General features: G+C 45.4%; 2 protein-coding genes across 2 annotated transcripts; both read left to right on the forward strand.

The window, feature by feature from the left end:
• Positions 1-7,423: 7,423 nt before the first annotated feature.
• On the forward strand, positions 7,424-9,327 carry LAESUDRAFT_739328 (uncharacterized protein; the record flags this gene model as incomplete). The annotated part of the gene is made up of 11 exons (XM_040910997.1): positions 7,424-7,468; positions 7,534-7,647; positions 7,705-7,730; positions 7,813-7,966; positions 8,066-8,144; positions 8,166-8,251; positions 8,309-8,348; positions 8,377-8,431; positions 8,496-8,607; positions 8,703-8,903; positions 9,244-9,327. The coding sequence occupies 11 exons, from the start codon at positions 7,424-7,426 to the stop codon at positions 9,325-9,327; spliced, it is 996 nt and encodes a 331-aa protein (XP_040758861.1).
• Positions 9,328-11,536: 2,209 nt separating this feature from the next.
• Positions 11,537-12,346, forward strand: LAESUDRAFT_764045 (uncharacterized protein; the record flags this gene model as incomplete). Its single annotated transcript, XM_040913374.1, has 1 exon — positions 11,537-12,346. The coding sequence occupies one exon, from the start codon at positions 11,537-11,539 to the stop codon at positions 12,344-12,346; it is 810 nt and encodes a 269-aa protein (XP_040758862.1).
• Positions 12,347-15,095: the final 2,749 nt, after the last annotated feature.

The raw sequence follows: 15,095 nt of genomic DNA on the forward strand, positions 1-15,095 counted from the left end.
GCTGAGATTTCAGACAACTCGGACCAGGGATGGGATGGGCTCATCTATAACCTCTCAGATGATGAAGGAGATACAGAATTTGGTGACGAGGATGATGATGTCTTTGTATCTACATTATGAATTAATTATGAATAAAAATCGCTTTTTTTGAGAAAAGCCAGGGCTTTGAGCTGAGCCTGAGATGAGCCAAGCCTGAGCCATTGATGCATCCATGGATCCTCTGATGACAGAACTAATCTATCACTAAAAGTCCATGTTGTGTGAAAGGGGGTGTGGACGACTGTATGTGGGGTTGCTGCGAGCCGTTCAGATCTTGGGTCCTTGAACTCGAGAGGTATTTAAAAAGCCGTGATGCCTCCACAAGGGTAACGACTCTGGCGGATTGACTTTAGGATGTAGAGTTAGTAAGGAATTGTAGTCAGTGGAGGAAGCTACTATAGCTGGGCTGTGACGAGAGGAAGCGTGTCAGATCTGGGTGGGCACGTGACACTGGATAAGATAAGATAGCACAGGATTGATCAGATTTGCGATATTGATCGCAATCGAGCAGCAGCCTCGGTAAAATCTGAAGAATGCGATAAGATGGTGTCACGGCGCATTGTGACTCCTGCCTAGAATGGCAAGGAGCTGGCTGCAAGGTGCTGCCTGTGTCCTGTGACTCATCGCCAGTGGTGGATGATGACATGAGATAAAAGGTGGCTCAAAGGGCCCCTAGCCTTATCACACAAAAGAGAGGATAATGGCTGTTGTAGGCCTCATGAAATAGGTGAATGAAACTGGGGATATCCAGTTCCTCATAGGTGCTTATATACATGTATGATAAAGCACCTGGCACTTGTGCTACTGTGAGACCTCTGGTACCTACATGTGAACATAATGTCAGAACCGGTAATGGTTCTGGTCTTGCCATAACAACTACCTACTATTGGCCATGAGGTTATCCAATGAGATAATTGTATAACATAGTGCCACCTTGTCAGTGACTGAAGTGGGACCACTATTGAGTGGCCAATGGGGTGTCTACTACTTAGTAAGGTGCCTCGGTGTCACATGGGATAGCTGAGCCTTGCGAGCTTCAGTGATCGTAGTTGAGTGCTAGTTAGGGGTCATGTGCTAGGGGCACTAGTGTGGGTGCTTGTCTAGGTCACGTGACTGAACGCATTCTTGGTGGATCATAAGTGGATCATAAGTGGCTTCCTGTAACGTCTGTGCCTTGTGTCATGTCTAAGGTTTATACCTTGGCATGATGCCAAAGGTATATTGTAGTGGAAAAACTGTGACAGATGGTCGATTTTACCAGATATGGAAAGTGCTGGATCCTGGAAATCTCTCAGTTGGTCAGTTTTGATTAGAAATGTGATATTGATCGCAACCTGTCAGGGCACCCAATAGAAGGGTGTGTGAAAGGTTAGCTGTGATCAGCAATGAGGTAACTCTGGAAATAAGATGATGAATGTAAAAACTGGTGGCGTAGTGTGGGAAGTTGTCTGGACATTGTTGGGTTTGCTAACTGTACGATAGTTTGGTAAAGTCACTGCTCCGTGTATTGAGCGCTTCTAGAATATTTCTGATAACGATAAGCGAGACCTGCAGTATACTGATTTAGAGACTTAGCAAATGCTTTCGAGAGCTGAGACATAGCATGGTGCATAGTAAGGTGAGAGAGAGCTGTACTCAGAGATTCCTTGGGTAGTCTGGATTGATTTCTTTTTTTTTGCTATTTACACCACCTCTACTTACATATATACTTGATACGCTAACTGCTCCGAAGTCCGTAAAATGGCATGTTCAGGCCAAAATAGTTAATTTTTGTGGTGTGATAGACTAGTCTTGCACGATGCGTATCTTCTCATGCTTTTGTTAGCCTGAAACACATGGCTGCCCTCATTCCCTTGCTCCCTAGGCACTTCGCTCTTGTATTTCTGCCTTCCATATCTCGCACCCTGTATTTTACACTGAGTGTTGTATTCCCAGTGCCTCGCTGTTCAGGTGCTGGTGGCTTCTTGTCTGTTCGCTGCCACGGCCTTCACTAAACCTGGCTACTTTCCCTCCAGAGGCCCCATCTTCCTTCATTTCATCTCTCAGCTTCACAGGTTCTGTCTGCCCCCTTCAGCTACTCCTGAGTTGTCAGTCCTTGCCTTCCTTGTTTAGGCATTCCTTTATGTTCGTTTCTCAGATGGACAGACTTCATGCATGTCACCGTCTCTCTCAGATCCAGCTTTCATTCATGATAGGCCTGAGCCTGCTGAAGCTGGGCATAAGCTGGGGCTTTTGAGCTGAGCCAGGCCTGGCACATCACTAGCTTCAAGATTAGCAATACATTCTTCTCACTGCTGCTCAAATTCGATGAGGGTGATTAGAGTAGGTTCAACGAATATCATGAACTTATAAGGTGTCTGTTCCATTGTGAGATCATGAATGGATCACAATGTATTGAACATCAATTAGGATGTGCTCATACATATGTGCTCATATATATGATGAGCTATAGCACACATTGCTGTGACCCCAACAGAGTGAGTTATGCTGACGATTCGATAGCCTCACAAATGTTCTGAACCCAACAAAGCTTCAATCCTGTAGCATACTCTGTAACAGCTATGCTCACATCAGCTTGCTACAGAACTCATTCAGCATGAGGCGATCTCACAAAGACCTGAATTGAGCAGTGGAGCATTAATAATAGCAGCCTCCCCGTGACTTTGCCAATCAACTGACCAAGCCTCCCATATCAGCGAACTTGTGCCTTTCGATTTGAGATATTCGATAATGGGCTCCCAAATCGACTTGTCTGTCCTGAGCATGTGAGGTGTGCAAAATTCAACAGTCTCGACAGCAGCTGTCACATATGTGCTCCTGTACAATGTGTGAACAATAAAGTGTAGCCAGCTTCAGCGGGCATAGAAGGGACATGATAACGGTTCACCACTAGCTTGAGCCCCAGAAGCGTGGCAGCAGAATAAGAGAGAACAATAGTAGTGGCACTGATTGGAGATGACATCCACATAGCATGCAGTACAGAAATGAAGGATGCAGGTCACCAGGAAAACTCAAGATTTGGCTTCTCATGGTGGGTTCAGCCACTTGCTGTTATCCAAAAAGACAACAAGTGCTCAGTCAAAAAAGAGGTTGCTGTCAGCTGAGTCCTGGAAGCTGATCTGGGTTTCCTGGTGAAGGTGAATCAGGAACCTGATGCTTCAACACTGAATTACAGCCCTTGCCAGTGTCCATCACATCAGGCCATCACCACTGTAGAAGCCAAGACCACCGTAGATATTTTGAGAGATTTTGAGCTGATGAGATTGATATTCTGATAGCATTATACCGAAGATTCAGTGAAGAGCATTTTCAAGACAATAATTAAAGCTCTGCTAATTGAGTGATGGCAGGTGTCAGTGATGCATGACAGCAAGTGACAGGTCACAGAATGTTTGCTTGACTGAGACCTTTGATACGGCAGCCCTTAGGAGAGGTCTGATGCTCAAGTGAGGTTGCTCATCATCACGTACAATGAGCAGCAGCCAATTATGATGAGCATGAGGCCAATGCGAATCAGCCAATTATAATGTACTGGGCAATTTTATGCTGTGTAAAGTTGCAAGTTATCAGCAATGCATGGATAAAGACATCTCGCAAGCTCCACGAATGTCGCAAATGCCTCAGATATCAGAAATTGTCACAACTCTAGGAAATTATGGCATGACCCTAGTGTGACTACCAGCCACCACCTTGCTGTCTCATGGGTGCAAGGAGTGAGAAACTGATTAGGGTAACAAATGACTGGGGAATAGCTACCACAGATGAGTTTTATATATACCTTTTTTTTATCTCTCCATACTCACCCGCTGATGAGCATGGGAGTGAGCTGAGCATGAAGCACGAGGCAAGCAGCAGGCAAGCCCGGGCAGCCAACCAACCCTTTGTCATACCAACTGCCTCCGAGGCATGCATACTACACGAGGTGGTCAGAGCAGGCAAAGGTGATCTCGATTGAGCAAGGCAGGGCAGGAAGATAGCCACAGCCCGGTGTGCCTTCCAGAAGAACCAAGGAGTGGAGGCAGTACCAATGATCAAGGACGAACTGCTCAAACGAGCATAGCGATAGCAGGGTATTATTTACGGCATTGACTGACTACTTTCCTCTTACAAGTTTCAGATTTCAAATGCGTTTCAGATACACTTCTAGTCTCTGGAAGCAGAGCATGGACACATCACATAGTAATGAACAGTTCGGCAATGAGCTGTCCATTGTAGTATATAAACTTGGTTACAGTTGGCAATAAAGAACATCGACTCAGAGGGGGTCGCAGCAGCAGACCTCTCCATACCTTCACAGTCCTACTCCACTCTACACATCTCATCCTGATATCTGTCTAATTGCTTAACTATTAATTGCGTTCTATCAAACTCGATAATTTCATTAACGAAGTCTGCGCTACGAACGACTCGCACCACAAGCCCAGGGATAAAGGTGATCGCCTAGGCTCAGTATGGTCTTTTACGTGCAGTCCATCAGTTAACTTGTTCTATCGGAGCCAGGAAGACTTTAGCTGTCACGCACTATAGGGAATGAAGTGATCGAATGCATCAAACGAAATCCAGCTGAGTCCAGCGGTAGCAGATGAACAGGTTCCATTTTAGGGATTTGTTTTCCACAGTCTGGATTAGGTGTTCAACTCATATTTGCGAACAGCAAACAAGCGCCGAGGTCGATTTGTGAACAAAACACCAACAATCCTAAACAAGAGACTGCTAGCACTGAGAAGGACATCCAGTTCGAACGATCGCACCTAGCAGATCTGCGAACAAACCTTTAGTGCCCAGACAGCATTTACGAACAATCGATTGCCGTGCAGACACATTTGCGAACAATTCGAAGCATGAAGCTGATGTAACATGGGACATTTATCTCAAAATGGTAATGCACACATGTGAAGCCAGTGTCCTGTCCTAGTCCCAGTCGGCAGGTCAGCCAGCTGAATGAAACCATCTGCATCACACCTATCCACCGAACCCTTCAGGTGACACACTCGTCCACTACTCACATACATACCACCCATAATCAACCCTGTCACAGAGTCCAGTAGCAAGAGACCTGCAGGCCTCGCACATTTCAAGAAAAGAGTCATCTCCCTGTACCATCATGCCATCAGAGACAGAGCAGAGCAGTTGATACTCACCTCACTCCGCAATGAAGTGATCGGTACTGCCTGACCACGGACCATAGGGAGGTGGCATCAGAGCATATCACCACTCCATTGTTGCTTGACGCTCGTCCCTCCTGATGCATTGAGCGCATTCCACTAAAAGTGCCATTGGTTAGCCACTTCCAACAACAACCTCATTCAGTTGATCCCATCTCATCGGAACTAGTCGCACGGCAAAGTTTCTTACCTCATGCCCACAAATTGATTGTAGCACCAGAGCTGGGTCATCAAGCAAGTTGACTTGCTATGCAGTCTGTGATGCAGTTTAAAGTTCATGTGAATGATTTGTCTGGCAGTTTTCTTGTCTATACATGCTGATAGTAATGTTTAGCATGCCAAATGCTCTGATGTGATACATCAGCATGATGGTGCTCTATGTTCAACAAGGACTGCCTCATCTGATGTATCAACAGAGTAGAGCAAATATCATTCCATACTTATCCATAGTCTTGAGAGTGGAGGATTCAATTGCAGTTCCGAGAGTGAGTCAGATGCAGCATTTAATAGTACACTGATGGTGATGACACTTTTGCAACGTATATGTCCACTAGCTGAGCGAATGCATCAATTGCTCTGCCGCTCAGCCAGAATATTCTCCAAACTGGATGAGTGAATGCTCGTTGACAGATGCATGATCAAAACATATTGCGTAAAAGGTCCGACCTCAGATATCATGTCACTTGATTGATCAGGACGGTACAGAAAACATAAGAGGAAGCGACTGACCTTTGAGTCACAGACTCTCCTCAAGCTCAATCAGCACAAACTCAATTAGCACAGAAGCTGACTATGGTCATCAATAATATGCACTCTGCCATATCTGTCCTGCATATCAGACAAGTTCTTTGGATACGGCTTGTGATGTATGGTGCGTCGCATTTCTTGTAATTTGCTTGAGCTCCTCAGTGCTGACCACAGTTATCTACATAGCACAATTGTCCTTGCTTGATGCTATCACAAAGCACAAAGCACTTAACCCAATTAAGGGCAAGTCTGCTTATGTAACCTGCATAAATGATCCACATATAAAAGCCTACCACAAGGGCTAGGCTGAGGACGTGCGCAGTGGCATACAACCAACAATCAAGGCAGAGCCCCAATGTATGGCTTTGCACAAGTGGTAAAAAGGAAGAGCTGGCCTGCTGGCCACATACAATAGTATGATGAATTTAAGGTCCTCCCTTAGATTCTCATGGGCTTATATACATGTAGGGCTGGACCTTGGTCACTCTAACTTAGGTGTACCTACAGGGGTCTTAGCAAGCTACATGTGGAAGCATTATGCCAGAACCAGTAAGGCTCTGGCAGCAACTATGGCAACTATCTACAAAGGTCGTGGTTATGCCAAGGCAATTCTATCTAAACCAATGAGATAATTGCCTGTAAGTGGGCCCACTGTCGAGGGGGCCAATGGGTGATGGCCAATAGGGCACATCACAATGGTTGTGACTTCAAGTGAGAGGATCTGTCCAAACTTAGAACAATGAGTGGGACGATCAGTCTTTATCTGAATAAGTTATAGGAGGATCCAGCCTATCCTGTCCCTGGCTATACTGTATGCTGGTTGGTAGGGGGATCCTAAGTTGTGGTGTCTGCTTATTGGCTTAGGCGGCAAAGTGGTGCCACTATCTGAGTGACGAATTGGGTGCTTGCTAGATTGATGGTCCAATGAGCTTGAGGGAGCCTATTGTGGGCCAAAGAGTTCCTTTCTGAGCAAGTGGCCTGGTGTCACATGACCAACACCTGACAACTTCCAAATAGGGTAAGTGGCCAGTGTCACATGACTGGGTGGCTGAATCATGGGCACTTGGTGGTTATGTGGTAGACACAGTCGTATCCACAATGTATGTGGCAGTATTGTGCTGTTTGTCCAAGTATCCACTTCGTGAAACCAATATAAAGGTTGGCATCTGAATAACCACTTATGGTTGCCAAATGAGGACTTTTAGTGGTGCAAAAAGAAAGGTGCCACCTAATACTGTGACAGATGCCTTAGGAAAAGGTTTGAAACTGGGACAACTTACAGTTCGGAAGCATGATGAATGTAACGTATTCGGTCAAATTCAACCATTGAATGCTCTCTTCGCTGACGTACAAGTCGCAGATGAGAACTTCTGAATTTGAGTATATTTGTTCCATGATCTCTGATGTAAGCTCAACTGCACTCTGTACTGAACGTGACCGTCTAATTTTCAGTGTCAGTTGCTGAAGCATATATGTCTGGAGATTTTCAAACATCAAACCTAAAAGCTATCCTCAATGTTCATGTTTGATTTCTCGGCCTTGAAGTTACTCATTGATGATTTATTGATAACTCTGGCTGGAGAACCAGCATACGTTAAAGAATATAATTTTCATCTACAGCCACATATACACCATGTTATCATCTCTCACACTTAGATTCTTTGGACGGACCTTGTCAAATGTGAAGTTGAATGCAGTATATCTGCTTTTTGAGAGGTATCCTCTAGACATTCTCAACTTGTCATATTCATAGATGACAGGTTATGACTGTAGCAACAAGTTCTTTTAGGTAAACTTCCATCTGATGGATCAAGTTGTAGTGCATTATGGTCTCACTCTGCCAGAAGTCTTTCTTATCTAGTGAAATGACATATTCCTGTGCTCTGTGGCCAGAGAATCTCAGAGATGTGCATGGTGACCTGGATGGAAGGTCCAATGATAGTGATCTCCATGCTGCCCAAGTGCATAAAATCTACCACCTACTCCATAAGATACACGTGCGTCCCAGTCACAGAGTGCTGGAATTCAGATCTGGTTGAGGTTCACTCATGATTGAGGTGACTAAGTACTATTTCATCTATGAGTCATGATTTTTGACCTTGCTCGTCTTATAGGTGGCCAAGATGGGATGCACCATAGACACTATCACGCTCTCTGCTCAGCAAAAGAAGCTTGCAGATAAAAAGATTGCAGGTGAAGGGCTCTCAGACTGAGTAATTGTCTATCTTCTTGACTATTGCAATCTGCCGCCAAGCTTTGAAAAGGAATTCAATGCTTTTATCAGCATAGAGATGGTTGAGGTCAGTCCATTTTTTGCAATAAAAATCTGCCTACACGCACCAACCACATCATACTAGGCTGTTGAAATTAGGCACCTTCCACAGTACTTCAAACATTGTAAATCGGGCACTCAAATCTGAGCAAGCTGTGACAGTCATAACTGCCACAACTCAGCTGGAGTCGTGTTACACTGAGTATCAGTGAGTCATTGAGCATACCTATCTCGGAACTGTGCATTCCGAATATGAGGTTCCTCCAATGCAGGTCCACAGACTATGCTCGACGCTACCAGTGGCCAAATTCATTCTGCCCATCGGTGATGTCTTTCATGGTGACTGCACAGACCACAACATCCAGGGCATTGGTTCTGGAAAGTGTAAAGGACTTTAGAAAATGTAGTGCTCCAAGTCATGAAGGACGCCGATGACACCTACTCCCTGCTTGAATATTTGTGCATGAAGATTATCTAAGAACATTAAGGGAATGGGGATAGAGACTCCAGAAGAACTGGATGAGAAGACGATTGCTGAGCATCTTCAAGAACAGCTGCAGCTATCAGATCAGAGAGGATTAGAGATGTTTAAGTGCAAATGGGAGTACATGTATGTCTATGCTGAGGTCGGTTATGCTAGGGCATACATGTCGATGCATTACTTCACCTTTGTGCGGCCAGTCAGTCACATTTCCAGTTTACATACATTCATGGTCCTTGCTGATGATGCCATGATGTCAGGAGAATCCATCGGAGTGATGTGATTAGTATGCTGATAGGTGAATTGACAGGACACAAACATGGTGACTGCTCTATATACAGTAACTTTGCCAAATAGACCAGCATCTCTGTCTCATTATTTGGTGTAAGCTTGATAATATATTCATGCCTGGTAGAGTGTTTGTAAAGGATCATGCCTACTGTGGAGCTAAACAGTGCAAGGAAGAATCCTGCATGAAAAAAAAGACATTGGTGAGCTTGCTTTCAAATTCTGTCATCGCCATGCAGCTCACCATATAGGGTGCCCTCGATGATGAGGGCAATGATGACAGCTGCAGTCAAACTGAATGGCATCATGAAGTAAGCTCACAGAGAAGGGATTGAACACACCCTGGGGTGAGCACATAGATACTGAATAAATAACTTTGTCCAGATTACACGCCTCCACATTCTTGTCGACACGTCACTTCTATGCTGTAACCTGAAACTTCTGACCTCTTGAGAAGTAGTGATCTATCAGTATCAATCAGACCTGTGATGCTAGAACCACACAACACACAATGTGGTGTGGGATGCAGGAACCATGAACGAGGTGCTTTGAGACTGCTATCACGATGGAGCATTCTGATTCTAAGTGATCGCAATAATTTGCAAGATAGATTGAGTGAGGACATGATGCACTGATTCTGGGCTGGGAATCTCACACAGGTGAGAAAAGCACTCCCAGGAAGAGATATGGCTCAGAGAAGAATGGAGCGTTGATGTTGTTCAGATCAGGGAATGGATGGAATAAAGGCAACCAGATCACAAGGTGACAACGGCCCAGTGGTATTGATCACAACAGATGCAGTGGTGGGGACGCGAGTGAAGAGGTTCATACCTAGACCTCTGCACTGAATATGAGGCCATATCTGCAAGTATATAGAGTCACTTGAATCTAGCTTAGTACCGTATGCGTAACAAGGATTTAAAGCAAGAAAGGCAAGCTTGAGTCTAGCCTATCTGACAGGTGAGCTTATGGAAATGTGACCAGAATATTAGTGTACTGATGACAGTGCTTGTGCGACACAAGAACTGCCCATTAAGATCATTATTTTGATGAGACTCACTGATGTATTTCCATGCCGAACACTGTGCCAGGCATGAGCGTGTGGTCCCTGCATTAAAATGCCAGGCATTGGGGTGAAAAAAATTCAATAATGTCAGAAAAGATGTTGCAGTATGGGCAAGGGATGCTGTCATTCATTCAAGGCTTTCGTCAGCACAACATAAGCTGTGAAGTCAAGTAAAACTCAAATGTACTGCCACGAAATGTGATGATGATTGCTAATCATGGCATAGCTATTTGAGATAGGTGAGCAGGTAATTTCAACACAAGAGATAATCTAGCTTCTTATCTTCTGTCTTGGTGACAGTTCAGTAAATGAAGTGAAGCGGCACACTGCTCTTCCTGAAAGAGCTCATTACCGAGTTCATTGTCTCATACAGTGCATTGGTACGAGTATATCAGATGATGCGATGAGCTATGGTAATCTGCTTCTTGGTGATGCATGGTGGGATGATGAATTTTGAGCTCACGCTGATCATCCCAAGTGGCATTGATGCAGCAGCATTTCAGCTGCGTCCAGCACTGCAAGAATGACATATATATGTCTTACCGCTTACTCATGCAACATAATACCACCATCCAATCTGATTCTCCTGTTTGCAATGGTAGGTCTATCAATTCGATCAGAATGATTAATATTATGTGTCAATCTGAAATATGCCACCACCTATACCAAGTATTACCTGGGCATTACCCTATATGATGTTCTGTTACATTCACTATGACACTAACAACATGGCAGAAATTGGAGATATGGGCAGTACAGATGATGATACTTATTTGTGCTCGCTCTCAGCTGTTTTGAAACAGCCTTCAATGTCAAAACCTGGAGCTCAGACTCCTATGGAGTCCCCAAGATGTGACGCAAGAGCGAGAGCTGTCATTATAGTACTCTCACGACTTGAACCTTACATGCACTATATATGTCCGCATAAGTGATTCGGACATATATAGCACATGTCGTCCATGTTCACCATGTTCGATATCCACTGATGCTCGTCTCCGGTCCTACTTTAACCTAGTTTTCGAGTGCTAAGGAGGCTCCAGCTTGATAGGTGGTAAAATCCTCTGAGGTCTCATGAAAGATAGGTGTAACTTGGCGATGAAGCTGCATATACTCATCCTATGTGATGCTGATGCTGCTGTCCATGACTCCACTGCAAGGCTGATTAATTTTCTCGTCATCTTTAGAGGCAGCTAGTGCATTATGAAGTATCAACCAGCGTGCTCACTGCATGTGGTGTCACATTGCTGGAAGGTGACGTTATGAATGTTGTCAAGAGTGAAGTTCAGAACTAGCATGAGGAATGAGCGCTAGACTGAACATGTGCTTATTAAGCAGCAGATGAGAAAGAGATGCACTCACCTGACTTACAGCATCACGTCTCTTCTCTCCACCACTACCTCACCTCTAGCTCACTTGAGCCATTTTCACCTCGCTTTCTGCATACATCTCATTTTTCTAGGCAGTCCTCTAGCTTCAACATGACTGAAGATTGCAACCCACCTGCTGCCATTGGAAAATCCACAAATAATGTTGGGAATGCCAGACAGTCTGGTACTCAAGGAGGAACTGGAGGTGGCTGTAGCATAAGTTTCAACCCTGCCACATGGTACGGAGCATCTGCCAAAGTAATCGCAGCTGAAAACAATCAGCACAAGGCAAACAATGCTGATAGAGCCTGCCATCATGCAGGTGGTGATGACACTGATGACGAGCTTCTACTGGATGATGATGGACTCAAGAGGCCAGGTCTAGCTGGCAGCAGCACCACTCCTCCCACTTCTCCAGGTCCATCTGATCAAACCCAGCTTTCTGATGCATTACAAGGCCTTTCTCCGACTCATCAGCAAGCTATCCTCAAAGCGGTCGAATCACTCACTAAGCAGGTGCATACCCCACTGCATACATCGACTCAGTCTAATGGCAGGTCATCAATGGCTATACCTGCAGTCGATGAAAAGTTCTTATCTAGCAGTATCGAGTGCTCTGATGATTTTTTCCAGGACCAAGGCCTCGAACTACTGCCAGCCATCATGAAGCTGCAGCTGGCTCAGATACATGTACCTCTCACTCTGACAATGTCTAGTGCAATTCAAAAAATTCTTAACAGTCCGGCTTCCCTCAAGATGAAGAAGGTTATAATCATAACTGGCCAGAAGCTCGACCTGCTAGACTTTAGCGAGTGGCCGGAAGAGACCTCTCTTTTACAAGAGTGGTTCTTCGAGGTGTGGCAAAACATGCTGAAGCTATACGCACAGATCAGCGATGAGGTCATGACCAACCACCTCTAAGCGCATTTCAACTATCTCCTCGTGCTGCCTGATTTTGCCGATGACCATAAGACCATCTTGCATTTTGACTGTGAAGTATGATGATGAGCGCAGAAATGGGCTGAGCACGAAGCACGAGGCAAGCAGCAGGCCAAGCCTGGATGGCCGACTGATCCTTTGTCATACCAACTGCCTCCCAGACATGTGTACTACACGAGGTGGTCGAAGCTGGCAAATATGGTCTTGACTGAGCAAGGCATGGTCGGGGAGGCAGCTGCGGCTCAGTGCACCTTTCAGAAGAACTGAGGAGTGAAGGCAGTACTGATGATCGAGGACAGACTGCTCGAATGAGCGTAGCGGTATCAGGGTATTAGTTACGGCGTTAACAGGCTACTTTCTCTTACAAGTTTCAGATTTCAGACGTGTTTCAGATATGCTTCTAGTCTCTGGAAGCAGAGCACGGACACCTTCCATAGCAATGAACAGTTCAGCAATGAGCTGTCCATTTTAGTATATAAACCTGGTCACAATTGGCAATCAGAGAAAGAAAAAGAGAGGAAGAAGGGGTCTCGGCAGCAGACTTCTCCACACCTCCACAGCCCTACTCCACTCTACACATCTCATCTTTGATATCTGTCTAATTGCTTCACGATTAAATTGCATTCTATTGACCTCCATAACTTCGTTAATGAAGTCTGCACTATGAACGACTCGCACCACAAGCCCAGGGATATAGACGATCGCCTAGGCTTGGTATGGTCTTTTATGCACAGTCTATTGGTTAACTTGTTCTATCGGAGCCAGGAAGACTTTAGCCGTCACACACTATGGGGAACGAAGCGATCAAATGCACTGAACGAAGTTCAGCTGAGTCCAGCGGTAGCAGATGAGCGAAGTACATTTTAGATATTTGTTTCTCACAGTGCAGATTAGGTGTCCAACTCATATTTGCGATCAGCAAACAAGCACTGAGGTTGATTTGTGAACAAAACACCAACAACCCCAAACAAGAAACTACTAGCACCAAGATGGACACCCGGTCTGAACGATCACACCTAGCAGATTTGCGAACAATCCATTAGCACTCAAGCAGCAGTTGTGATCAAGTAATTGGTGTGCAAACCCCATTTGCGATCAATTCGAAGCACGCGACTGACATAACGTGGGACATTCATTCTTTGAAATGGTAACACACACGTGCTTGAAGCCAGTGTCCTGCCCTAGCCCCAGTCAGAAGACCAGCCAGCTGAATGAAGCCATCTGCATCGTACCTTTTAATTGCACACTTCGGATGATGCCCTCGTCCACCACCCACACACCAACCATCCATAACAAACACATCTCAGAGTCCAGTAGCAAGAAATCTGTGGGCCTTGCACCCTTCAAGAAAAGAGTCATCTCCCTGTACCATCGCACCATCAGAGACAGAGCAGAGCAGTTGATACTTACCTCACTCCACAATGAAGTGATTGGTACTGCCTGACCACGGACCATAGGGAGGTGGCATCAGAGCATATCAATGCCACACTTATATGAACAAATCTGGGCATTTGTGGTGATAACATGAGCATCATCGATGTGTACAAATGCAGCCATGGCTGAAACTTCCAGGTCAACGAATCCATCTGCTGCACCAACCTCATCACTATGTCTTTGAACATTGCTCTTACACCCATCTATGTGAATACCAAGGACAACTTGGCAGACCCAGTCTCTCATGGCATCTCTGATGCTTCACTATCTAAGCTCTTCAGTCTCCCAGATGAGCTTCTTCCGTTCTTGACTGATGCCTAAGTCAACTCTCGAGCACTCTTCCTCTCGAGCCTTAGTGTCGCGCACTACCAAAACAGCACGAAAACTCAAATTCAGTTTCAACATAGCTTTATCTGCTCTTCATCTGCATGTTTCAGCTTCAGACCATCTCACTTTCTGGCATACCCCATACGGCATTCAGCACCACCAAAAACTCACCACGCTGTTTTCTCCTGCATTTGCTACTGACATTTTCAATGTCCAATTATCTACCATCAAGGAGAAAACTCAGACTAACTGTTGAACAATGGCAGCCAAGACCAGTGCCACATCCAATAACTCATGACACCACTTGGGATTTGGGTACAAATGAGCAAGGTAACACTACGTTAACTACCTCCCTTTTAACCATGCCACTTCAGGGCAGGCGGTGCAGCTTGCACACCCAGCGCTTATTCGGCTGCCATTCCTGCAGCCCCTGTACCTGGCTCTGATGCCCCCGAGATCAACTGCTATCCCGCAGTGCCTTCCAGGCCCCAAAAGCCAACACTAACTATGGTGCTGGCCTTATCCGGTTCACCCAATTTTGTGACTCGTACAACATACCTGAACCTGCATGCATGCCCGCTTCTGACATACTTCTTGCTGCCTTTATCACTCACTGGCATGGATGCACTGCATGCACTACAGTAGACAATTGGCTCACTGGCATTCATTTCTGGCATACAGTTCATGGCATGCCATGGTATGGTGGCGATCAACTTCGCACAGTCTGTAAAGCAGTCTCAAAGGCCATTCCAGCCTCCTCGTTCCATTTACGGTGCCCTCCTGTTTCGTTGGAGCACCTTCATGCATTATGCTCTGAACTAGATCTGACCAATGCCTTTGATGCAGCAGTGTACGCTTGTGCCTGTGTGGCATTCTGGTCCATCTGCAGGTGTGCACGCTGCCTTATGATGCATCATTTATTATGCTATTAACCAGCTTATCGTGATCCTATTTTCACAACAGACTTGGT

The sequence above is a fragment of the Laetiporus sulphureus genome, assembly GCF_001632365.1.
Source record: "Laetiporus sulphureus 93-53 unplaced genomic scaffold LAESUscaffold_66, whole genome shotgun sequence".
Classification (NCBI taxonomy): Eukaryota; Fungi; Basidiomycota; class Agaricomycetes; order Polyporales; family Laetiporaceae; genus Laetiporus; species Laetiporus sulphureus.